The sequence below is a fragment of the Anarhichas minor genome, unplaced genomic scaffold, assembly GCF_050575085.1.
Source record: "Anarhichas minor isolate MPS153535 unplaced genomic scaffold, ASM5057508v1 ptg000073l, whole genome shotgun sequence".
NCBI lineage: Eukaryota > Metazoa > Chordata > Actinopteri > Perciformes > Anarhichadidae > Anarhichas > Anarhichas minor.
The window spans coordinates 4,613,495-4,639,671 of record NW_027466519.1 but is presented as its reverse complement, the minus strand read 5'-3'; the positions used below and the strand labels follow the sequence as shown (position 1 = coordinate 4,639,671).

General features: G+C 41.6%; 2 protein-coding genes across 7 annotated transcripts; both read left to right on the top strand.

Moving 5' to 3' along the window:
* The first annotated feature begins 1,846 nt into the window (after nucleotides 1-1,846).
* Nucleotides 1,847-12,726, top strand: gtf3c5 (general transcription factor IIIC, polypeptide 5). 6 transcript variants are annotated; one of them, XM_076079728.1, is made up of 13 exons: nucleotides 2,932-3,299; nucleotides 3,571-3,672; nucleotides 6,116-6,249; nucleotides 7,091-7,289; nucleotides 7,457-7,658; nucleotides 7,753-7,936; nucleotides 8,635-8,739; nucleotides 9,158-9,272; nucleotides 9,438-9,518; nucleotides 11,121-11,209; nucleotides 11,489-11,571; nucleotides 12,084-12,229; nucleotides 12,410-12,726. In XM_076079728.1, the coding sequence occupies exons 3-13, from the start codon at nucleotides 6,211-6,213 to the stop codon at nucleotides 12,604-12,606; spliced, it is 1,440 nt and encodes a 479-aa protein (XP_075935843.1). In that variant the 5' UTR covers nucleotides 2,932-3,299; nucleotides 3,571-3,672; nucleotides 6,116-6,210; the 3' UTR covers nucleotides 12,607-12,726. The 6 variants fall into 6 exon arrangements, with proteins under 6 accessions (XP_075935842.1, XP_075935846.1, XP_075935845.1 ...); XM_076079727.1 differs by lacking the exons at nucleotides 2,932-3,299; nucleotides 3,571-3,672 and adding an exon at nucleotides 1,847-1,883; XM_076079731.1 differs by lacking the exon at nucleotides 6,116-6,249 and having other exon boundaries at nucleotides 2,929-3,299.
* Nucleotides 12,727-16,521: 3,795 nt separating this feature from the next.
* Nucleotides 16,522-25,951, top strand: LOC142935399 (bile salt-activated lipase-like). The gene is made up of 11 exons (XM_076079763.1): nucleotides 16,522-16,590; nucleotides 17,880-18,027; nucleotides 18,280-18,405; nucleotides 18,487-18,684; nucleotides 18,807-18,937; nucleotides 19,084-19,191; nucleotides 19,314-19,428; nucleotides 20,088-20,274; nucleotides 20,417-20,617; nucleotides 25,144-25,353; nucleotides 25,478-25,951. Exons 1-11 carry the CDS (start codon nucleotides 16,522-16,524, stop codon nucleotides 25,659-25,661), a joined length of 1,677 nt encoding a protein of 558 aa, XP_075935878.1. The 3' UTR covers nucleotides 25,662-25,951.
* The last annotated feature ends 226 nt before the right edge of the window (nucleotides 25,952-26,177 follow it).

Sequence of the window (26,177 nt, the reverse complement as noted above, 5' to 3'; positions counted from 1 at the left end):
TTGCATGTATGTTGCCTGAGGCATTGTAGTGTCCTGAAAGCTGCAAATGTACTTGATGGTTTTTCCAACAGTTAGGGCCCCACCTGGAAACAGTTTCTTAGGGAAGTGGGTTTTTTTTAAATCAGAAGCTGCACGAAAAGACGCATTGAATATATTTTTAAAGTATTGTTTGCAGTGTGACTGCAAAGTTGCTGCCTTAACAGTGGAGTAACAGCACAGTCTGATACCAGAAACAGTCTCAGCACTAACAACAACAATGATCCACCAAATCTGTTCCATCCAAGAGACCATTCAACAAATAAAAAAGAAAGAAAAATCAAGTTTCCAAACATCAGCGCTGTGCCTCAAAACCAACAAACCCCAATCCAAATGCGGCTCCATCTCACACAAACACACACAGAACCTAAACAAGGCAGAAATTTGTCTTGCAAATTGGCTGCATGCAAATGAACGCTGGCTGGTACTGTGGAAATGCTGCAGGATGGAAGGATGGCCCGAGGCATCTGAGGCATATTCATGGAGGTAAGAGAGGGAGATCTCCCAGAGATCTAAGAAAGGTTGGAGTCTGAGTCATTGTTTACCGTTGGAAGACATCCGCCACTACCGTACACAAACCTTTTATCACATCTAATATCTCCAACTGAACAGTTTTTGACATACACGCCCCCCTCCCCCACAAAAATAATCCCATTTACAGTTGGAGGACCCAGATTTCTTCTCTGTTCATTCATTTTTATCTGATTTTATGTCAACCGTTTTAGCCGTTTCAGCAGTTTAGCATCCCAATGACTTGTTTTTCATGTTCCTCATTACAAATGACTGAAACACAAACCTTTCATGTCCTTCATAATATTTTGCATTTGATGGAGCAGCATGTTATGTGCTTTCAATAAAATTGGGGCCAAAGGTGTAAAATGAGTGGGTTTGAGCCTAACTGGTTCATTATGTTCCGGTTTATACAAAGAAAGACGGTTTGGAAGTTGAACTCAGGGGGTAGGTTTGGCTTTTATTCTAAAAATGAAAAATAGTTTTTGTTCAAGTGAATCACAGGGAAGAGACAAGATGAAGCTACAAATAAGTAGGCCTACAAATCTGTATGAGCGGTGTGACTAATATAGAGCTGCTGTTTTATAGTGCTTTCCCAGAATACACCTGTGCAAAAATACCACATTTCACAAACGACTGAAGTGTAATTTTATAAAGAACATAAATATGAGATGCAGTAAAAACAATTCTGGCATTTGAAAGCGATTGCAAAAAGATGATGCAAAGAAATAATGAGTGCAAGAACTCGGAGCATCCGTTAATCAACAGGGAGAAGCTGGAAAAGTTTGGATGCTGAAGATCCAGAACAGGTTTAACAAAATGTATAAGTGAAAGTTGTAGGCCCTGAAGTCACAATAACAACCACAGGGAAGCTACGGAATTGTGTTGCCTTTGTAGAGTCAGTGTTGAGTGACATGCCAGTGATCCATCACGTTGTTATTTTACACCGACAGAATAATCCAAACAGAAACATAAACTGTCAGCAGATTTCCTCTGCATGACTGGACACAGGGAGATGCTGTGTGATCACATCCGCTGCTGTCACGCAGTGTCGGGGTGAGATACTATTTGATTGCCAGTGACACTGTGTTGTGGCCCAGCACGTCCTGCGCTCCCATAGATAAGCGCGGCGCAAAAACATGCACAAAAGGCCACGCCTACAAAGTGTCAGAAAAAGACAAACTTTTCCTGTGGTGGCCTTTTTTGGGGATTTAATCGTCCATTTCACAAGTAAGCAAATCAACACGATGCCTTCAAGTCACACTCCAATGCTGGAAACAGAAAAGAAAAACGTTGAAGCTGCTCATGAACGCTCATGAATGATGACATGGTTACAAGTGAGAGCTCCAGAAATCATTTAAAGTTTAATTTTACTTTCTAAAGTGTGATGTTCAATGACCTTTGGACTCTTTGTCAGTCAGTGAAGGCCCCATTTACATGCATTCCTCGCAAAATGCATTTGCATTCGTCGCAAAAGATTAATTTATCGACACGCCCGTCTGCCCATGAAATATGCCAAGAGTGGCGAGTGCTGATACTGGCTGGGGCGTCCTGGGTACCAAGCGGTCTTGGACCTGAGCCATGTGGTGAGCGGTATCCCAGGAACCACATGCCATCCCCTTCACTCAGTCCCCGTGTGTCCCTGTCAAAAGCTGTCCGAGAAAAGCAAACAATGCCATAAAAATGGACGACTTGATGTAATGAATAATGTATTCTTATTTTCTTTTCATTGATTGTGTTAACTTATCGACACAATTTTAAAGAAGGCATCATAGCAAGCAGATAGTCTGCTGCAGTGGTTCCCAAGCTGAGGATAGGGTCCCCTCTAATGGGTCGATAAATCTAGAGGTTCATGACATGATAAATGGGACAGGAAACACTCAAATTAGATGTGTTTCTTCAAACACTTCTCTGGTCTCTTTTTATTCGGTCCAATTACTGAATAGATTGTCTTGAAATTTTGTACAGATATTCATGGTGCGCAGAGGATGAACCCTAACGACTCTAGTGATGCCCTGATTTTTTTCTCTAGGCCAATTTTACCTCAAAGCACGCTGTGCTATAGTTCATTCTATTTCACTCAAATTACTGGATAATTTTTCATTTCCAGGCCTCTAAACGTTATTCAGGTAGAACAGGGAAACAAAATCCCTCTGATTATTTTGGTCATAATGCACAAACTTATTCAACCAGTGACATGGGTCAATATTTTGCATTTTGAGATATCAAAAATAAAACGGCTTGTGCAGTAACGTGACAGCTGTGGGCGGATCTTCACATCTGAGCCTCTTGAACAATTTGCAAAAGTGCTGCGAAAGCAATCACTGACACTGATCTTTAGTTTTGCCTACAGAGAGCGACAAGGCTTTGTAGGTGCGGCCTAAGGTTTACATCACACGCTCAAACATGGCCATGCATACAGGAAGCCCGTCCAACCACGAAACAGTCAGCTGCAGGCCCAGAGGACGGAGGTGCAGATGCTGGGAGAAGGGATGACAGGAGAGGAGATACGCTGAGTGAGAAGTTAGAGGGAGTGGGAGCAAAGGGGTGAAATCTGAGGGCAGCAGGCTCTTTCAGAGTAAGAGACTGTCTGATAACCTTATCACGGCCTCCACACACTGCAACGGCCGGAACACGCCAGCAGAGCCGAAAGGGAGGAGCGGACAGGCCCTCGACTGAGATAGCACCAAGAGCTGGACCAACATTCGACGGACAAGGGCCCTGAGACAAAAAAAAAGAAAGAGAATGATCATGTAAATCCTTACTTCACCATAGCACACAACAGATTGTCAGTCAGAGCCATGGGTGCTTTCTGTCCACTCCCACAAAACACATGATGGGCCAGACTGGACCTCACCATGTATGTTTTTATTGAAGCTCTGATAGTGTTCACAAAGCTGCTTCAATTTTTCATAAATGGCGGCCAGTCCTACAGAACGCAGAACATGACAAAACTAACATATATGTCAGAATTTGTATGGTCCAAGGTTTCCCAATATTCTCAAGTATATTCTTCTTTCAAAGGTGGAGGGTCGCTGACAAATCTGGTCTTAACTTGTCAGAGCAGGACAAGCGCAGGTGTTGCTAATGACGTTAACGACGGCTCCTGTCTATTCAGCTATCACGGTGAGCCTTGTGTGTCGTTCAGCGAGCCATCAGTAATGTTATAGATTACAGCTGTGCCCGAGCCCAATGTCCACGCTCACAGACTTTGAGGTGCCTTCCTGCAAAGTCCGTGAGGGCCTCGTCAAGTGCTTAAGTGCTTGACATTTTTAGCCCTTTAGGCACACTTTGCGTGAGTCTGCATTTCTGTGGTCCAAATCGCATACTTTTGTCTTTTTACGTTTAGCACACGCTGCAGCCGCTCTTATAAAGTAGGTACTGTTGCATGCAGCATGCATTTAATTGTGACATACTACTTCCTCTTAACATGGCATCTTGAACTTTGACCCTCTCGCTCATATATTGTGGGTCAGAATAGCCAGAAAAGCATGCTGGCTTGCAAACTGCAGAATGTGACAGGATGCAGAGGGACATACTGCATACTGCATACTGCATTTGACCTTTTATGTATTGGGACATACTAGATCTTTTTTCATACTAAAATTTATGGTAGTTTTGGGATCGTCAAGGTAGCGTGATGTGTCGCTGCAAAGTGAGAAAGGTGTAAAATCTTACCCAGAGTCAGATGAGAAAATCCCAGTTTTAACCTTTGCGTATCCTGTACAGAGATGGATACAGCAACTGTTTAGCCTAGCTTAGCACAAAGACTGTAACCTACAGGTTTGAAATTCATTAGTTGTAGCTCACTATCTAGCATATCAGAGTCAACCAAAAACAGCATCACATTCTCCAACTGACCTCCAATTAGGGGAGTTATTTTTCTCTCCCAATCCATACAACTGCACTTGAATGCACCATTCCAGCAGACTTTTCATTTTGCACACCAACAGCACATTTTCCACACAGGGACATCTCATACATATAAAAATATTTCACCAAAATGTCTGACTGCTCTTTAAAAACAATACAATAATAATAATACAAAAACCTAATTCTTTAACTGAAACGAAGGTGATTTAAAAAAAAGTGAATATGAGATGGCTAGAAGCCCACATTGTAAATGTTAAGCCTTGCACTCCCTTAAGGCATGGGAGAAGAAGACACACTAGAATCTAAGCAAACACAGCGTTACATCAGACTATAATCGCCTACATAACAGCATCTTATATAACTTGGTAAACACAACTGTTTCTTCAAAGTCTTCTGTCTTCTCTGAGGGGATGACGGTTTGTTGACAGTTTCTGGGAGGGATTTCTGCTGGGAGGGACAGCACACAAATCCTCTTTACCAAGGGCCCTCTGAAAACAGTGGATGTCTCCTTTTGGCAATACAAATACAGCCTATACTGTTAATGGCTGTTAAAATACCCAATCCTCAATATTACATTACATTACAGTCATTTAGCAGACGCTTTTATCCAAAGCGACTTACAATTCAGAGAATTTCTACATCGTAGGCTCAACTCCGGGAGCAATTTTGGGGTTAAGTGTCTTGCTCAAGGACACATCGACATGCGACTAGCAGAGCCGGAGATTGAACCTCCGACCCTCTGATTGAAAGTCGGCCCTGCTATCCACTTAGCCATAGTCGCCCCGTATTAATTAATAATACATCTACAGATGAGTCACAGAGACGCAGGGCATCCATGAAGACTCAGTTACTTGAGTTGTTGAACTTTGATGGATGCATGATGCTTTTCCCACAGCCAGAGAATTTCCTCAACCGACCACATTTTGTTTGGTTTTACATCGCCACCCAGTGGCCAAATATGTACATTGAATTTGTTGTGACTGCTACTTTTATTGTTTCATTAATAATAGATTGCAAATAGAAGATTTTGCAATGGAAGATGTAGGGGACATCAAGAAAGTACAGGTGTGATGGGATGTTACTTGCATCATGTAAACACAGCTTGTATGCTAAAATTGATGAAATAACCCTTTTCAAGAAAAGAAAAATAATTTACAAGATAAAGGAACAGATTCATAATACAATCTTAAAGTTAATCAACTGAATATCTTGTTATGTCGCTGAGTCAAAGCTCTATAAGTAGGCTTTCATGCATTTCATGACGTTTTTGAGTTTTTTTCAGATCTTTTTTTTAGACATAAAGGTAAGATATATTATCCGTGATGGCTACATTTCAATGTTTGACTTAAATATGTTGACAATGTGGTTCATTTTAATTTTGATATCTTTGATATCGTAAACGAATAACACAAAAGAGCCTGATGTGCTGAATATACCCGCGGAACTAATAGGTGTGCGCATTTGTTTCCGCACGGTGTTATTTTGCACTTGGACACTCACTTCCCCCCCGCTGTAACTGCAGCAGGAATGTGCTAAGCAAGTCTTCCTACGTGTAACTTAGTTAGGTCACAGGAAACAGAGCGTTAGTATTATGCCCGCGTGAATATTACAATTAATAGAACCAATATGGCGGATTCTAAGGGGCCGAAGCTGGATTTTACTCTGAAAGAACTGACTCTTTCCTGTCCGACTGAAGATGTGGATGTGCCCGGCAGTTCGTCCAGCGTGGTGCTGCAGGACAACAAACTGGTGTGTGTGGAGTATCCGGCGGTGGTGAACAGCGTGGACAAGATGCTGGTGACCCTCGGGGGTGTAAAAGGAGTGTCCAAAGTAAGCAGGCCATGCAATATCTACGTGCCATACATTTACATCATTTTGTGATACCTATTACAATTCTAATACGGTATAATGTATAATGGAGTTTTCGAACAAGACATTGCATAGCTTGATAGTACATTCCAGGCTTTCAGAAACGCAAAATGCAAATATGGCAACTGATTTTAATATAATTCATATTCAGTGGTTTTATTTTCAATGTGATGTCAAGCATTCTAACTTATTTTTATCTTGTTTTGCCAAGTGTTTTATATATATTTTTTATGTGTAAAGCAGGATTACTTTCATGAAAGTTGCTTTACAAATATTATTATTTATTGTTTTGTACTTATTCTTTATTTGCTCTTTTCTCACATCCCCTACATACAACATCAAAGTGTATTTCGACCCTTTGCAAGAGATTACACTACTTATAAAGTCTCTACATATTTACAATTCAGCACGAAAGTATACACATATATCCAAACAAATATAATATTAACAACCATGAAAATAACCAATACAAGGATATCAAAAGTATAACTAAACATGGGTTACACACACTACCTTACATAGGCACACACATTCAGTCCAATACACATAGAATTTAGACAAATAAAGATTATTGTTATTATTATTAAGATGGTTCCTGCTTTTTATCTTGAGGCCACAAGGAGGGGTTGAAATGGGCCTGGATGGTTTGTAGCACAGAAGTGAATTGAATAAAGAGAAATGACTGTTTTGTGAGTTCATGATCGTCACCATCTTCCCTGCGGTCACATCTTCATCTTCCCCGCTGTAGTAGCTAAACTGCACTAATCTCACTCCTGTCCTTAATGTCCTGTGAATCCCACAGACCTTCGCTCACCCCAACAGGCGTCTTGAAATGCGCTTCCGACCTCAGGACCCTTTCTGTCACTCTCTGTGCGGAAACCGCTTCCCATCAAGCAACCTGGTCCTCAGAGTGCGGCGACGCGTGCGAAAAAGGGACCCCAAGGACGCCGAGATCCACATGGAGATCCTCGGAGTCATAGGAACAACATACAAATTCCAAGGTTACATTTAAAGTCCTCACGGCGCATGAAGTTTATTTTCCTTTTCACTATTGTCAATGATATTGTTCTTGAATTGTGTAATATTGGGTTCTCTTTGTCATAAAGACATTGTTTTAGTATTAAAATATTCGGGTGGTTGTTCTCATTCCCTGTTTGTTTTTCTGCAGGGATGGCAGACTTTCAGTGCCTCGCTGTGCATTCAGAAGGTGGAAAAGACACCTCTTTGTACGACAAAATCATCCTCCGCAAATCAGAGAATCAAGAGTTCTTTGAGCAGCCCATGCCCCTCTTTCTCCCACCCGCCAGCTTCTCCCGCCTCGACTCTCCTGTGGATTACTACTACCGGCCCGACATCTCTCAAACATCCCCGTAAGGGAATATGTCACGACATTTGTCACTGTGATGCAGCTTATCTGCAGGAATCTATTCAGAATATTTCTCCTCCTTTTTTTCCCGTTTACAGCCAGGTGCCCAACAGCAAGAACAACTTTATCGGTTTGAATCGAGCTCGCCGGCCCCACAACGCCATTTTTGTCAGCTTCATGGATCCCACTGTGCCCACCGAGTGCCTCGAGGCAGCCAAGGTCAACTGGTTACGGGTGTGCGTGAAGGAGAAAGACAAGCAGGCTGAGGAACAATTGAAAAAGGTGTGTGTGGTTGCTGGTTACTGGAAGCACAACACGCTCTGTGATTACCAGGGTCACGAGTGTGACCTAAGGGTCATTTAGAGCAGAAGGCACTCTGATGTTAGTCCTATGTTAAGCAAAAATGTCGTATATGTTTTGGTTCCAGCCAGACTATGTTTCGCATTTTAATGACATTACGTCGGTCTCTAGGAAATAGTGATGGTAATATTTTCTGATATTTATAAAAGAAAATTAGATGATTAAAAGAGCCAATCATTAAGTGAAGCCTATCTCCCCCTGTTCTGTTCTCAATGGAAATAGTTTTTATTTTATTTTTGTCTCTCTGTGTGCATACAAATTTACTGTTGTTTTTGAAGAATTTAGCATTTTATGAAAGGAAATAGGGCATGTGAAAAGTCTCAGAGTTTCAGTTTACTTTCAGTGTTATTCACCAAAACACACTGTGAGGCCCAACACGCGTGCTGAATCCATCTTTCCTTCCTCGCAAGCCGTTTGCGAATGCTGAAACCTGCGTAGTTTACACTCACTCATGTGCGCGTGAACAAAAAAAAAACATCATCTAGTGTAGCCAAACCATCATAAATAACTGTTTTCATTCAAGGAATGGCATCTGGTTGATGTCAGGAAATGTTCTTTTTACACGGGCATGACCGTTATTTTATCTGAAACCAAACTTTTTTTTTTTTTTTTGTGCTTAGATGTTTGAGAGCCGACCCATCTGGTCACGAAATGCGGTCAAGGCCAACATCAACATCCACCCTGATAAACTGAAACTGCTGCTGCCCGTCTTCGCCTACTACATGGTGAGTGTGGGGGTCAATTTAAGGTGGAAAGTACTTGCTGTTCAATGTATTTTCCCTGACGTAAACCATGAAAGTTCAGTGCACTGCTCCTCAGAGGGGTGTTGCTTTGCAGTAGCTGAACAGAAATATTTAAAAATGGAAAATCTCTGTAGAAATAGATTCCAAAGCTGAAATCTATTGATTTGTGAATTTATAACATTGCTTTAGACTGTGGTGAATGCTCCAATCAAATTTGTATTTTGTTGTACAATTTCACTCCCCGTGCTTTTGTAGAGTGACTCCTACATTCTGTTCTCTGCTTTAACGAAAATAATGAAGTCCCAATTAAATCACCAATGAAATGTTCTCAAATTAAAAGGGAGAATCAACATCTTTTTTCCGCCCAAATGTAAGCTAACACTGCGATTTTCTCTTGAAGGTGACTGGACCCTGGAGGAGTCTGTGGGTGAGGCTGGGCTACGACCCCCGAAAGAGTCCAGACTCCAAGAACTACCAGATACTGGACTTCAGGATCCGCTGTAGCACCAAGCACGGTAAGGGCCTCAGGCAGTTACGGAAAGAGAATTTATTCAAATGTATCATCTACTGACTTACTTTGGGTTTTCCATTTTTGGCATTTTATTGTCTTGTCTTAATTGAAAATTCAAGCCCTGTCTGCCTGACACTGACTGTTGGTTCCTCTGTCTTCCTACTTTTAGGGTATTCATTATCTGACATACCAGTAAAAGCCAAGAGGAGTGCCCTGAACTACAGTCTGCCTATCACATTCAACAAAGCAGGTGAGCCTGTGAATTTATTCTGATGGAACTCACGTTAAGGAGCCTCAGGAGATTTTACTATTTGTACATTTCTATGGTCACATGATCCGTAGACCATCCAGTCATGTATGTCCACCACCTGTCTCTCACAATAAGGAAGTCCATATAAACATTTGGCACTTAGTGACCTCCGGTTTTAAAAAGTGAAGCCTACGCTAAAGTGCCATAAAATCTTGCATTCTCTCTAATGTCCACCAGGGGCCAACATCTTTATTTATTACCTCAGTAAACATTGTAAACATGATTTTATGGTCTCAATCTCTAGTTTTTAAGTCTTCTTCAATATAGCATGATGTTCAACTGGTACATTTTGCTCCCATTTAGAGTCAAATAGACCACAAAGCAGGGTATGCTTTAGGGCGGGGCTACCTGGTGATTGACAGGTCGCTGTCAGAGTCATATACGGAGTCTCTACAACACTCCTCTTTAGTCCAAATATGGTCACTTCCACTCAATGGTTGCAAAAATGTAACTCTCTGTATTATCACCTAGTTTAGTTGTTTGTGAATTGCGTATGTTTAAATTAGTGCTGGGCAAGTTAACGCGTTATTGTCGCGTTAACGCGTTAATTCATTATTTCTTTTTTTATTTTGAAAGTCCGTTGCTCACTGGCAGCGGTGGAGGAAGTCTTCGGCAGACTGCATTGGATGCAGCGTGTGGGAGAAGTTTAGATAAACAAAAGCAAGACAAGCTAACAAATGCCACAGAGAAGTGGATACAAACTGCAGCCGATTAGTGTTGTGGAAGATGTCGGTCTGAGGAACGTTCTCACGGTGCGTTCGCGTCGCGTTTGGTGTGAACGCACCTTTAGGATCACAACGAATGACGGCACGTATGAGCCTCAAGACGCACCGTCACAAGAAGAATACACGAGTTGTATGAGAAGGAGAGGACTACAACAGCGACGGCGTTACAGCGTGCACCAGCTGTTGCTCTCACTGGAGACTACTGGACATCGCTGGGTACCATCATCACCTCGGAGTTACAGCATTATATTGATGAACAGTAGAGCTGCATTCACATGCTCTGACTGTCATGAAGACACAAGACACACATTTAGATGAGACGTGCTGATACATTGTATTCATGTTGCACAGCAGTGGAACGTTTCACATACAGTCACACACTGAGCACAGATAGTGCAAGAAATGCTACTGTGTAAAGGGAATACTGCTGCTAACAACAACCTGATGTGTTTAAAGTGTTTGCAAACCAAATGTTATTGCCCTTTTGTTCATATAGCAGTACTTTTAAAATAAAAGTGCATAATACACTACTTTTGAATAGATTATTGAACTTTGCCATCAAATGCGATTAATTGCAAAAAAATCATGCGATTAATTGCGATTAAAAATTGTAATCGTTGCCCAGCACTAGTTTAAATGTGTCTTCATGTTCATTAAATGTCGTGTATCTCAGGCTCAGGTCTTTATCAAGCGGGCTTTGTTTCCAGAGCCACCAAACTAAAAGGCATACTGCTGCAATAAATAGTTCAAACCATTGTTTCCTCAATAATCTCCAGTCGTAGAAAACGCTGCTTTATTATTTTTTATTTTTTTCTAGGTCCCCAGGCAGCTAGTGTGATGGAACTTCCAGCTCAGGAGGGTCCAGGCTCCAGTCGAGATCCAGTCCCCATCACTTACCAGCTGAAGGTCGGTGATAGTTCATAATCACCTGCTGTAGTTACGTCACAACATTATTGGAGCGCAGCGCTAACATGCTAGTTTCAAGCTCTTCTTGGCGGAATCAGTTCCATGCTTAGATTTGATATTTTGTCTGTATTATTGAAATAATAATGTCATGTCTGGTGTTTTTAAACATCCAAACATTCTGAATCTCCCGAAGCCAAAATGTTGAAATGTGAGGAAGTTTACCTATCGTAGTCATGGAAAACTTTCATTAAATGAAAACTGTGATATCGACCTCCACAGGAGTCGTCCTACATTTTCAAAGAGGGCATGCTGCCTCCTCACAGACAGATGTTTTACCAGCTCTGTGATTTGGATGTGGAAAGGTACGTTACAGTTCTTTGTTACCTAATGATCATTTTATAATAAGTACTTGAGGGAAATGAAACTGCTATCAGGGTATCGGCATGTGCTGAAATCTTTTTGGAAATGTGGTGTTTGTCTCAAATACAAGTGTAGTGTTATAAATTCAGTTTCAGGGACTGAAAGAAATAGCTCATTATTGACGGTCAGAAGAAGAAAGTGAAGGGGAATTAAGGAATTAGAACTTACTGCAATGAAAACAGCCATTTGTCCCCCCTGCTGTGGTTGGTGTTCAGTGGTGGAAGCAAATACTCAGATCTTCTACTTAAGTTAAAGAAGTTTTTTTTATTTTGTCATTATATTTTGTATTCTAAATCTCTGCAAATAAACTAAAGTTATAAAAAAAAAAAAATATATATATATATAGGCATGTAAAAAATAATATTTGTATCTGAAAAGTAGTGGAGTACAAGTATAAAATAAACTTCAAGGACCAGTAAATTGTACTTAATTGTCAACCACGGTGTGTCTCCAGTATCAGACGGGAGGTTGAGCAGATGAATGAAGATGAGCAGCAGGTTTGCGACGAGCGGGACGGCTGGTGTGTCCTCGGCACCACGGACAAGCTGAGGGACATAATCTCAGCCATGATCAAGACGGTCATCCGAGCCCATAAACCATGTAAGGAAAATACCCAGCGCATGCCCTCATTCAGGGGCACTTCATGGACACATTCACTGCTAACAGTTGCACCGATAAAGCACTTTCCTCTTACCATAGACACAACATGGCCAGGGCAAGACTTTGGCACCTGTAACAACTGAACACTGTGTTTAAAAGCGATATTTTCTCTCCACCCAGCGTTGCCAGAATTCCCCAAGAGACGCAGACGCATAGGCCTAAATTCCAAATTCTCAGGGAGAGATCATACGGATGAAGAGGAGCAGGAGCAGGACGACGAGAACAAGGACGATGAAGACGAAGATGAGGAGGATGAGTTTGAGCCGTCGGAGGGCAGCGAAAACGAGATGGAGACAGAAATTCTGGATTACATGTAACAAATCACGGCCAGTTGGATTACATTGATCTTAAATGTGTTAGTATTGAACTTGTTTCTGTAAAAGGTGATGTGTTTGAATTATCTTTTTGACTTAAATGTAAATAAATATTTGAAAGTAGTTTTAGTGGTTTGTGTAAGAACTGTATATTCTTTGTAATTATGTTTTTGGTGGATACACTACACTGGACTATGTCACGGATACCAGTCAACATGCAGTTGTATTTTAAAACCTCCAAATAGCATTTCAAATCATGACACAAGAGATGCACAACATTGTCAAAGTAAATACCTTGTAAATAACATGTGGCGGTCACATCCTGTACATACTGTGGATCCTTTATTTAACGGTCATACGAACTTATTATTCTAAGACAGACTGAGATAAAAGGGAAACACATTGACAAGTGAGAAAACCAATGAGCATTAGAGTAAAAACCCATACAGCATAGTTAATTAAAAGTGCTACAAACTACTACTAATCTATTCCCATGTTTCCATCTCGTGATGAAGGTTTTAGAGTCCAGCTCTGCTGCGTTAGGAAAAGCGTCCTACATGAAACAAGAAAAATTGGATTGGCTGCAGCTGTGAGACTTTGAGTCCAGTTGGACAGCTGTGTCAACTCAGCAGAGGATACCTTCCTGATACACAATGGAAAACGTTTGAAAAGGCCATTTTTAGCCAGCAATTGTTTTGAAGTCCCCCACTACCCATCTCGGTAACACTTTATAATAACTACACACTATGAAGCATTAGTTAAGTATGAGTAAACACTTAATTCATCATTTATAAAGCATTGTTCCTACATTAATAATTCATTAGTATGCAGTTCATAACAGTTATAAATGTTTTATTCTTGATTAATAAGCTCGTCTATTATGTGTTTCATTATTGTGTTTTCATACTTTATAAATGATGGATTCCCCATTTGTAAATGAAGTATTATATATTTTACAAACCAATTATTAAGGAGATGTAGATGATTACTAAGATAATTTATAAAGTGTTAGTAAATGATTAATAACTTATTTAGATTATTCATGCATTTATATGATTTAGATATACACTAATGGTTAGGGACTATGTTAATACATGCTTTATAAACGCATATTAATACTGCAATTCATGATTTATTCATGATTTATTAAGGTAGTTACTACTCGTTAGTAAAGTATTTTATGTGACCTCATCTAAAGTGAGGACTATTTATGCCTTACAAAGCATTTATAAATGACGTTGAAAGGCCAGCAGTGCCTCAAAACACAGTTTTTGAAGAGAAAAGGCAAATAGACACAACACAAAGTGATCAAAAACATTAATATTTATTGCAAGATGCAAACAATATACTGTTAAATACAAACCTCTCATCCATTAATTCATGTAAGAAACAAACAAAGACATTCTCCTTCAGGAGAACATGGCTGGATACATAACATTGTAAATATACGACTGCAGCTAACCAGGAGCTTTGCATATTAGTTTACATTTACTTATTTAATTATTCATTTTAACCAAGCATATCGATCTCATTCACATCCACTCCACATATAACAGCTAGTTAGCCATCTGTCACCTGGATTGCTCTATTTACAACAGAGGTGACGCGTTAGCGTGCGCCTGTCTCAGGACCTCTAGTGTTAGCTGGAAGGCTAGCTGGATACTCATCCTCCATAATATGTAACGTTATGTGCCAGCAAACTAAGAAACACACACACACACACACACACGGCCATTGAAGGCCCGTCAGCAGTCATTCTTTCTGGCCCGGGTCCGCGCGCCCTTCCAACTTAGGTCGGAGTTTTCCATCGCGTAAGTGCACTTCTGTACCAGTTCCTGAGCGAAACGTTTGTCCCATGTTGATGACGTATGAAGCGGTCTTTTCCTTTGTCCGTCTCACATTGATGACGTTTTGAAAGCGGGATTTCGCTTATAATGAGCAGATTCGGCCGGCTGCCATCGGGACATGCAACTGAAGAAAAGTGCGAACAGTGGAGATCGATCTGCTTGGTTAAAATGAATAATTAAATAAGTAAATGTAAACTAATATGCAAAGCTCCTGGTTCCGGTGAACTGCATACTAATGAATTATTAATGTAGGAACAATGCTTTATAAATGATGAATTAAGTGTTTACTCATACTTAACTAATGCTTCATAGTGTGTAGTTATTATAAAGTGTTACCAATATCTCAAAACTTTTCTAAAACCCAACACAACACCTTGGGCTTAGGGGATGCCATAATTTCCCTTCCATTAGAATTGTACAAGCATCCTAGAAGTGAAATCCATCCAGGTTTCACATTTATATTTTAAAGGGGACATATGCTCATTTTCAGGTTTGTAATTGCATTTGAGGTTTCTACTACAACATGTTTACAGGCTCTAATGATCAAAAAACATATATCCGAAACGCTTTGTTTAAAGCGCCTGTCTCTTTTAAGCCCCCCACCCGAAAAAGCCCAGTCTGGTTTGTAAGAAAAATATGGTGCGCCTTTGCACAAGGAGGGTTAAAAAAGGAGATATCACGCGTCACTGCACCAGACCATCTTGGTGAAGAGGGAGCTGAGCCGGAAGGCAAAGCTCTCAATTTACCATTCGGTCTACGTTCCTACCCTCACCTATGGTCACGAACTCTGGGTCGTGACCGAAAGGACAAGGTCGCGGCTACAAGCGGCCGAAATGAGCTTCCTCCGTAGGGTGGCCGGGCTCAGCCTTAGAGATAGGGTAAGGAGCTCGGTCATCAGGAGGGAGCTTGGAGTCGAGCCGCTACTCCTTCGCGTCGAAAGGAGTCAGCTGAGGTGGTTCGGGCATCTAATTAGGATGCCTCCTGGACGCCTCCCACTGGAGGTTTTCCAGGCACGTCCAACTGGGAAGAGACCCCGGGGAAGACCCAGAACACGCTGTAGAGATTACATCTCCCAGCTGGCCTGGGAACGCCTCGGGATCCCCCAGAATGAGCTGGAACATGTTGCCGGTGAGAGGGAAGTCTGGGTCAGCCTGCTTGGCCTGCTGCCACCGTGACCCAACCCCGGATAAGCGATGGAAAATGGATGGATGGATATCACGCGTCATATCATTGGGGTAAAAATCTATAAGCAATCATGAGTAAAATAGTCTAATGAGCCTATGAACAGGGGAACCAAATCTAAATGGCTTGTTGAATCACATGTTTCCAGAAAAAAACTGACTGGGTCGTCTGATTTGACAGTTTGTTGGTTAGTATTCCACATACCCAAATGTACAGCATGTGCGCAAGGACTGACCAAGTGAGTTCTTTAATGATGTCTCCTCTTTAAATGTTGACTCAAAACTTGTGGCCAATATTCAAACCGACTTCTTTACCTTTGTCGAGGGGAAACTTTCAACTGAGTCAAAGGGCTTTATCAAAGCACAAGGGAAGGATGCTCCCTTATTTCCTCCCTTTTTATTTGCCATTACTATTGGAGAAGAGAGCATTAAAGGACAGGACAGGGTTGGTCCACTGCCATGGCCAGTCCTTACACAACTTCACAGTCAGGTTGCATGTTGCTAGTTGTGGCGGTCATGTGGGGTGAAGGTGGTGAAAATAGTTCTTCATGTGCGATAAGAAAAGAACGGTTCAATGAAATATGTCACTGTTTATTCACGTTTCCCTCCACTAACCACTGAAAACCACATGTTTACAAGTTGGCCTACATCTTTATTTGATCACTACATATGTTAGTTTGATTCAGCCAGAGAGGTTTTGAAGTGTTAGAGGTATTCCATGTAAAGTGTTTCGGGAAAGTGCTGTGGACACAAGGTGGTTAAATATTACGTGTTATGTAACAGTGGGAAAAACAGGCCCACTGACTGCACACTGGTCAGATGTTGTTCAGGGGAGGAGTCTCTCCTTTTATATAAGTCTGGCCGACCATCAACCTGCTTGTCTCAGTTTAATGATGATGGTGAAGCTGGGGATTTTGGTAGCTTTTGCCGCGTTTCTGGAGACGGCCTCTGCGACCTCCGTAAGTGTGTTTTTCTAGTGTATCTTGTGTAGTGGTTCTCAACTGGTCTGGCTGCGGGACCCACCATCACCCCTTAATGACAAGCCGCGACCCAAATTTTCAACTTCTCAAATGTAGTTAATGAAAAGATGGTGCAGTTTGAACCTGAGCCGAAAGTGTCCTCTGCAGTCGTCGTAGTAGGGAGCTCTCTTGTGCAGAGGAATTGTTCCTGTCAGTCCCCGTCCCACACATGTTTCACGCTAACGAGTAAAACTGCTTTGTTTGTTATGTCTGTAGATTCGTCCATTTGTAATGCAAAATGACCACTTGCCTTAATTCGAGCTGTGGTCAGTTGTTTGATGTCATCCGACATGTCTTCAATTCGTCTACTTATAGTGTCATTTGACAGAGGTATAGTTTTCAGTTCATCCGCTGCTGATTGATGTAACACGTCCATGTCCACGGCTGCAGGTAAGTGAGACACTTTTGTGATGTCCTCCGGTCTTGAAGTCGTCTTCGAAAGTACTCAACAGGTTTATCTTTGAGAGAAGGGTGTTTTGTTTCCAAATATTCAGTTTTTACGGCTTCGTGCTTTCTTGTGCCAGAACCTCGCTGCACAAAACACACTGAGGGTTTTGTCCTCAATGTAAGAAAATCCATATCTCATGTAGTCGGTGTCGTACTTGCGCTTCGCTCAATTAGCACATGAAAAAAAACTTTGTGGGTGTTCTTCTATACTGTGAAATGGCGGGTGTCTATTAGCATTACAAGGCATTAGCGCCAAATACTGTTAAGGAGTGTGAATAACGCACTTTTTTTTTTTCTTCAGGCAAAGGCCTGCGACCCACTGAAAATAGGTCCGCAACCGAAAAGTGGGTTGCGACCCACCAGTTGAGAATCACTGATCTAGTGTATCCAAAGAACCGTGTGTTCAAGTGCCCTGTTCAGTATCTGCAAAATAGTGTTTAGTGTGAAAAGAGTTCCTGAAATTGATCTTCTATTCTGAAGAAAGTATAATTATTTGTTCATTTTTCAACCATCAAACACTGATAGATTATATTATATTGGGAAAAGAAAGTCTTCATACGTTTTTGTCACAAGATATTTCTAACCTAGTTATTTGTAATTAGCATTTTTTAAATATATATATATATATATTTAAACATATTTAATCTTTTTTACAAATCATGCCAAAATTCTGATAACTAAACTGATCATTTTAATCTAAATGGAGCACGCCACACGTGATTTGGTGTAGTTCCGTGTGAAAAACTAAAGTAAATGAAGATGTTTGTGTTTAACTTCTGTAGCTCGGTGTGGTGTACACAGAGGGAGGTATGGTGCAGGGCGAGAACATTCGTCTTGGGTTCCGCCGTCACATGGACGTCTTCAGGGGGATTCCCTTCGCTGACATCCCTGGAAGGTTTGAGAAACCAAAACGTCACCCAGGCTGGGACGGTGGGTTGACTGACAGGACTTCTCACCCACTGGACTTCACACCAATAACTCACCTGATAAATTCACTCCACAAAGATATGTGTGCTCCTTCAGCAATCATAGCCGGAACTCCCGGCAGCCAATTCTGCCACTGTTTCTCTTTTACCTCAAATTTATTGGAAACTGTTTTCTCTTCTAGCTGTCGGGGTAGATGAGCCTAAACTGTTGATGTATGCCTTACCCTGCTCTTACACCGTATGTGTCTCTCGTCAGGTGTTCTGAAGGCCACCGAGTACAGGAAAAGATGCATTCAGGTGAACGTCGTGACGATAATGACCAATACCAGAGGCAGTGAGGACTGTCTTTACCTGAACATCTGGGTTCCTCACGGCCGCTCAGGTAAAGACTGAGAGAAGTCCACAGAGTGTCATCCATATAAGATCCACACTACTACTGGCTCACATTTTCTCTCTCTTCTAGTGTCCACTGGTCTGCCCACTATGGTCTGGATCTACGGGGGAGGCTTCCTTACCGGAGGCTCGATGGGTGCCAACTTCCTGGACAACTATCTGTACAGCGGGCAGGAGATTGCAGACCGAGGAAATGTTATTGTGGTGACGCTGGGATACCGCGTGGGCACTATGGGCTTCCTGAGCACCGGAGAATCTGACCTACCTGGTAGGAGCCGGTTTCTTTTCTTACTAATATGACAGAATTAGAAGATGTTCCCCGCCAATTTTATGTATTGCAGTATTAAAATCAAAGTTCCTTGATTGAGAGAAAAATGTGATACTCGACAGGAAACTATGGTCTGTGGGACCAGCACGCCGCCATCGCCTGGGTGAACAGGAACATCCGCTCGTTCGGAGGAGACCCCGACAACATCACCGTCTTTGGAGAGTCTGCAGGCGGAGTTAGTGTCGGCTTCCAGGTGAGAAGATTTTTTCTTTTTATTATGGGTGTAGATAGATGATGGATTTGAAATTAAAATTAAATTCACAGTTTGTAAATTTGAATCTAGCTTTGTTCAAAAAATAACCAAAAACATTCTGAAATATGTCTTATGACTGCCCACAGACTCTCACTCCCCACAACAAAGGGCTGTTCAAGAGAGCCATCTCCCAGAGCGGCGTAGCCACTTGCTCGTGGGCTATCAACAGGAACCCCCGCAGGTTCGCTGAGGAGGTGCGCAGCGGCTACTCTTGATGTGTTTTAATTTTTGCTGTGCAACACTTTTGTGGAATGGTTAGCGCGGTATGAGTTCAGGGCCGGTAGACAACTCAAGCGAATTTAAACCCTCTCCCCAGGTTGCTCTGAAGGTCGGCTGCCCCACCGATCAGACTATGGCTTCCTGTTTGAAGATGACTGATCCTGTGAAGCTTACGCTGGCTGGCTCTATCAGTATTTCCAGCTCACCCGATAGTAAGGATTGCACTCCATACAGTCTACTTGACATTTTCATTTTAGACACCTTGTTGCTTTGTACCACAACAATGGAGACATTAAAAAGTCAGCCCACTTCTTCTGCAATAGTGTAATGGTACTCCACCGGAGAAACTGCGCACTACATATTTATTGTAAATTTAGCTTGATGCATCCAACTCATATTGCAAACATAATAGTAGTAAATGGCAATAATTAACATTTTCTTGAAATCCATTTCAAATGTGCTCTAAATTTGAACGGGAACTTTGCCCCAACACACCGAGCAGACCTCCAACGGCTAGTGGCCTAACGTCTTCTAAAATGTGCACTTATACACACAGCAAAGACTACACCCAATGGCTAACTGACCACCAACATGTGGGTAAATTCTACAGTGCACGCCAGTGTCAAATTTTGAAAGCTGCCCATACTGTCTTGGCTGTTTGACGCCACTAATATCTTTTATTCAAACTAGCAATTTTGAGATGTCGATTGGTGCTTCCATTCCTTTCATATCAAGAGTTTTGGTTTATAAACGTATTTGAAGCATAACAACAGCAGATCTAGCAAATTGGAAATTAGAAATTCCAGTTATGTATGAAACATACAGTTAGAGCTGTATATGGTAGGTCTCTCACTGTATCTGCCTCTGTCAGACCCCATTTTCTTCAACCTGGTCCTGTCTCCTGTGATCGACGGCGACTTCGTGCCAGATGAGCCTTCCAACTTGTTCCACAATGCGGCTGAGATCGACTACATCGCTGGAATCAACGACATGGATGGACACCTCTTCACTGGCTTAGATGTTCCTTCAATCAACCGCCCCCTGGTGGACACCCCTATGTGAGTTTAAGACATGTGATCACTGTGTGAAACATTGACAATTCTACAACGGGTCTACCCGAAGCAGCGTGCTGTACTTTTGTTAGAGTTGTGGTGCTGTGGTGTTTCATCAGACCTCATTTTCAAACCTTCCTGATCTCAGCGAGGACGTGAAGAGGCTCCTGGCTTCATACACTAAGAAGGGCAAGGCTGCTGTGGACCATGCGTACTCCACATACACCTCAACCTGGGGCTCAAACCCCAGCAAGGAGATCATCAAGAAAACCACTGTGGCAATTGGAACAGACTTCATCTTCCTGGTTCCTACTCAGGTCGCCCTCTACCTTCATGCTGCCAACGCCACGTGAGGATAAGATCTTGCTATACAGACGTCGCTGTCAGTTTATTTACAAGCCCTTTTGTTCAACACCTTGCTTTTGAAGTTGGGGATTAAAAAACAGGGTTTAACCTTTTTTTATTTTAAGGGTGGCCATTGAAAATCAATTCAAACAGGCCTTAAAGTGGCCTATGAGTGATTCATCAAAGGGAAAATATTTATCACCTTTGCTAATTTGAGTGAAAAGTTCCTTTAATTTCCTTCAGGTGTTTTCCAAGGCGACTGTGGCTAAGTGGATAGCAGGGCCGTCTTTCAATTTGAGGGTCGGCAGTTCAATCCCCGGCTCCGGCTCTGCTAGTCGCATGTCGATGTGTCCTTGAGCAAGACACTTAACTCCAAAAATTGCTCCCGTAGTTGTGCCTACGGTGTAGGAAATGTGATTAGACTCTGAATTGTAAGTCGCTTTGGATAAAAGCGTCTGCTAAATGACTGTAATGTAATGTTAATCTCAAGTTTCAAAGACAGGTTTCTGTTTTAGGTGTGGATGAAATTCAACCACGCTGTAAAGCAGTAGGCAAAAGTAATGGAGATGTGACAGATTAATTAAAGGTCTAATGCTGGGGTATTCAAATAAATTTCCAAAAGGTCCAGATTGAGAAAATCTCCTCGTGCAAAGGTCCGGAACGTTACAATAATATCTAACTTGCACTATTTAGTGCCATATATATATTCAAGAAACCTAGTAGTAGTAACAACGTCTCTGTGTAGTCAACAACTGTCAAATCAAGTAAAGAAATTACACATCAATTATATTTTAACAATTATTATTCTCAGTTTTCAAATTTAACTGGATGGATTATAAATAATACATAAATAAGTGTTCTTCTCATTTCAAGTAAAATAAGGGCTGGAATAAAGAATAACTGACATAACAGAAAGCTTTTGAAGAATGCGCATCTTCTTCATTCAGGTGTGAAGTGATGTCAATCAAAAAAGCCACAATATTATATTTTTCTCATCTTCTAACGAGAGAAATTTGTGAGCATGGACTTTATCTGTGGTTATTAAACCACTTGTTTCAGCTCTATTCACTCTGATCATATTGGGCTCTTAGCTTTATTTTCTGTGTCTTCATTTCGGATGTGAGAGGGTCGTTCGCTCAATATGAGACATACTGTTTTTAAACTGCCCGTAGACAGAATGTATCTATATGAGTCTTTCCAGTCTTGGTTAAAGACTCTGGTCTCTCTGAACACTTTTCTCTTTTTGGAGAATGTCAAGTGAATTAATTTCTATTGCACACGCAATTTTTCTCCTGCTCCTCGTACTATTTCCTCATCTCAGCCCCGTGTGTCACATCGCGTGTACATCTCACTCGAGTCGGGAAACTTGTTAGAATACCCATATTTGATTGGCTGAGCTGCATCACGTGATGTGATTTACAACGCATTGGTCGGTGTGTTTCCTGCACCGCTGAACAAGTGCCGTAAATGCTGGAAAAGCTGCGCAGGTTAATTAAAATAGAAGTGCCTCATCAAAATTTTATAATTCTCAATTATCTATCGGTTTTAGGTCCTTGGTTCGGATACAATGGCGTCTGGGTCCGGATCCCGACTGCGGTCCGCCAATTAGTGACCCCTGAGTGTGTAAGATTTAGCAGGATCTATTATCAGAAATGGAATACAGTATTCATAACTATGTTTTTAGTAGTGTATAATCACCTGAAACAGTATCCCAGAACGGACAAACCAAACACTGGCTCGAGAGAGGGCCTTTCACATTTATACGTTACCTGAAGGATGCGTTATAAACAAACAGGACTTTTGTCCAGGACTCCGCTGTTTGTGTCCCGTTGAGTTAACGTTAACCACGCTCTTTTCCTAAACCTTAACTAAATTGTTTTGTTGCCTGTACCTAACTTCCTGTGAAGACAGAAGTTTATTTTGAAAATACTCTATGCATGTAGCGAGTGGAAACTGTCGCTCGAGGGGTCCAGAGCGTCATAGTTTGAAGCGTAGGGCCAATGACAAAGTGTTCGTATTTGATGAGTTGGGAAGGAGAATGTGTTGGAAAAGGAGGGCTGAGTAGAGGAGTATTCAGTTGGTTGCAATCTGCAACCTCAACCTAGACGCCACTGAATCCTACACACTGGACCTTTAATAGAAAAAGGTTTTTTATTTTATACATTTATTCAGCAGTTTAACTTTTAAACATAATAGGGTGACATTTAATCATGGTTTTATTATATTTATTTGATTGCATGATTTAAACACAAATTTAGTTCATTACTTTGAAATGTTTTTTTATGTATCAAGTAATTGATTCACTTTTAATGTACCATGGAAAAGGTTGATGATTATTCTCATAGCACAACTTCCATAAATACAAACCCTGCAGTGTTTTATATTGTAATATCATGAGAGGTCAATATGGCAGGCTAGGGTGGGGTGGTGTAAGATAATTCATAAAAACAGGCAAAAAAATCAAAGGTTCTCAGAATAAGATCACGTTTTATTCTTATTCTGCTAGTGTCCTCGGCTTTTCACCGCCAACCAGGTCTTCTTCCTTTCAAACCCTCCTCACTCTGGTTCGGAACTTTTCTTCATGTAGATCTTGGAGCTCCTTCACACCATGTGCTCTCTCTCATCTCCTCTCCTCTGGTAGCTCTCCTGTCCTTCTTCTTCTTCTTGTTTGAGGTTTATTGGCGGTTGGCAAACAATGAATTAGTGCATTACCAACTGGTATGGAGTGTGGATCAGGATGTCTAATATACAAATTTAAATTCAAAAGGAAAAGAAAAAAGAAACTCTCCTGTCCTTCCTTAATCAGGTGACCCTTTGGACCCGAGAGACCCCCAGGGGGGTCTTTTTAGAAAAGTGTATCCTACAGCGTGTTGTAGAAAGCATTTTTCATAAACAAATATAATTAATGCTCCAGACATATTAAATATCGAATTAACGGAAAAAGTCCGAGCAACATCATACCAGCCATTGTAAACACTGCAAACACAATTATACATGAACTAATATCATATCTGGAAGATATCTAGAAGATTCACCACAATTTTGGCCCAAAATCGACGAACTATGCTCTCTGTATGGATCTCTCATCATACAGGCAGGCAGCACACATGGCGGATTGATACATCACATAGGGCTGCGTTTCAACGCCGCGACGAACAGCGTCGTCAAAATTACTCTCTTTCAAACCGTTCAAAAGTTATGGATATATAAGCCAACATCAGCCAGAGGTCAGCAGAAAACAAATTGGGTAAACAAACTTACGTTTTGATGGTTTTGGTGATGAAAAACGGATTTAATCCATCGGAGTTTTGCGCAGCTACTTCCTGCATGTCTTCCTGCATGTCTGTGAGTGAGATCAATGCGCTCCGAGAATGAATGACAAAATGGCAGGCGATTCTGCGAGGTGGACCAATGCATGTACACAGGGGGGTTCGGACAGCAATTCGCGATTTTTAGTCAGTAAACAGACCCGGATACTATCATACACCCCCGCATGGCACCCGTTGGACTATCCCGCATCCAAAAAGGTGTTACATGAATAAATCGGCCAATCACAGGCCTTACCAGGGTCACATACACACACATTATGAGCCATTTATTTTTATGATTGACAGATATGACACATCATAACTGCTCAAAGTTAATCCAAATGGTGTCAAACTGCTTTATTAGGATTATTGAACACTCTTAGTGATAAGAAAAGTGAATATATAGTTAATATTTAGTTATATAGTATATACAATTATAATACAGCAATGCAACTGCTGGTTCCGAAAATCAAAATTTTGCTTGACTCAGACCATTTATGCTGGCCTGCTTCACTCAATCGAAGTAAAATATGTTGTGGGGACATGTAAAACGTGTTGTGCTATGTCTGTGGCGTATTTTTAGGCAAGAATCTGCATTATTAAAAAAACAATTGTTCAATACAAGTGCTTTTTTTCAGGCGAACCTGAAACTTTTTCAATTTCAGCTGTGCCATAAGTGTATCAGTTATTAACCAGTAACATATACACAATATTTACACAATTCAACACATCTCACAAGTGTTACCTGTATTCTAGCATCAAAATGATTAAAATAGACCTTGTAGTTAGAGCTGTGGACTCTCTTGAGTATGGGTATGCAATTTTCGAGCAGAGGCCTAAAAATAGGGCTGGGGTTCAAAATTAAATACGCACACCTGGGTGAGTGGCGAGGCCTTCTGGGAGCTGTAGTTGTTGCCTCGGCGGCCATCTTGTGGTGTGGCTGCTGATCCTTAAAGGGGAAGTAGCACCCATCTACCACCTGGCTCCTTGTGATGCCACAATATTTAGTGGGTTCACTGCAAAAAGTAGCATCAGGCATCGGTATGGTGAGCTGCAGGGCATGAAATAACTTGCACTACTAGACATCTGTCATTATAAGCAGACTTCTGAGAACCTGCAGAATAATTCTGCTTTGAGAGTGCTAAATTTGATCTTTATTTTTGTAGCCCTCACCTTGGTGTAGTCATTGTCACATCCCTATTCTTTTCTTGTCTCACCGAAGAACCGGTCGCACCTACTCCTACCTATTCTCTGAGCCCAACCGTCTGGGCGGCATTACCTTGCCTTACCCCAGCTGGATGGGAGCCGACCACATCGATGACCTGCAGTACGTGTTTGGAAAGCCTTTCACCACACCTCTGTTGTACTGGCCTCGCTACCGTGACCTCTCTGGCTACATGATCGCCTACTGGACCAACTTCGCCAGAACTGGGTATAATTCTGCAGACACGCGTCATGGGAACTTCATGATATCAAACAAACCTAAGTCAGACACTGAAATAGAAAACTAAAACAGTCTCACTTCAGTTGCCCTTTTTCTCTGATTCTGTCCACAGGGACCCCAACAAAGGAGAGTCGAGCGTGCCCGTTACCTGGCCTACGTTCACCAGCGATGGACACCAGTTCCTGGAGATCCATTCTAAGATGGACAAGAGCTATGTGGGACAGAAGATGAGAATGCGTTACGTGCATTTCTGGACCAGTGTCCTACCCAACCTTCCCATGACCATCTCAGAATAACAACCTGTGCACCCGCAGTGTGGTCCCATAGATCTGAAGTATCAAATCAGTATTGGTCCATGAAAAAATGAATTGATCACAAACACAATTTACATTTCCTTAGTTTTATTTTGTGTTGCCCTCTTTAAATTCACAACAGGCTATGTACAGTAGTGCTAACCCAATTCACTTTGCATGTATGGAACCTTTTGGCTTCGTTTGTTTTTTGTTGGCTTTTTGGATGATAACAGAAGCTATTAGCCTTCTACTGAATACAATGTTGGTGTTGATCTTAATGTACAAGATGTTAATTGTTGTGCAGAAGTGTGCGTTAACTTCGTAATAAAAAATCTAAACGGACTAAAAATATGGATCTGTTGATATTCAGGCTGCAGTGCCAATTTGCTACCAGTTTATCTGCGTTAGCTAGAGCAGGGGCTCTCAAAGTTTTTGGGGCCAGGGGCCCCTTGCAGGGGAGAACATTTCCAAGGACCCCTTCTTAATTGTAACACTGATTAGGCATACGCTTACTGCCAT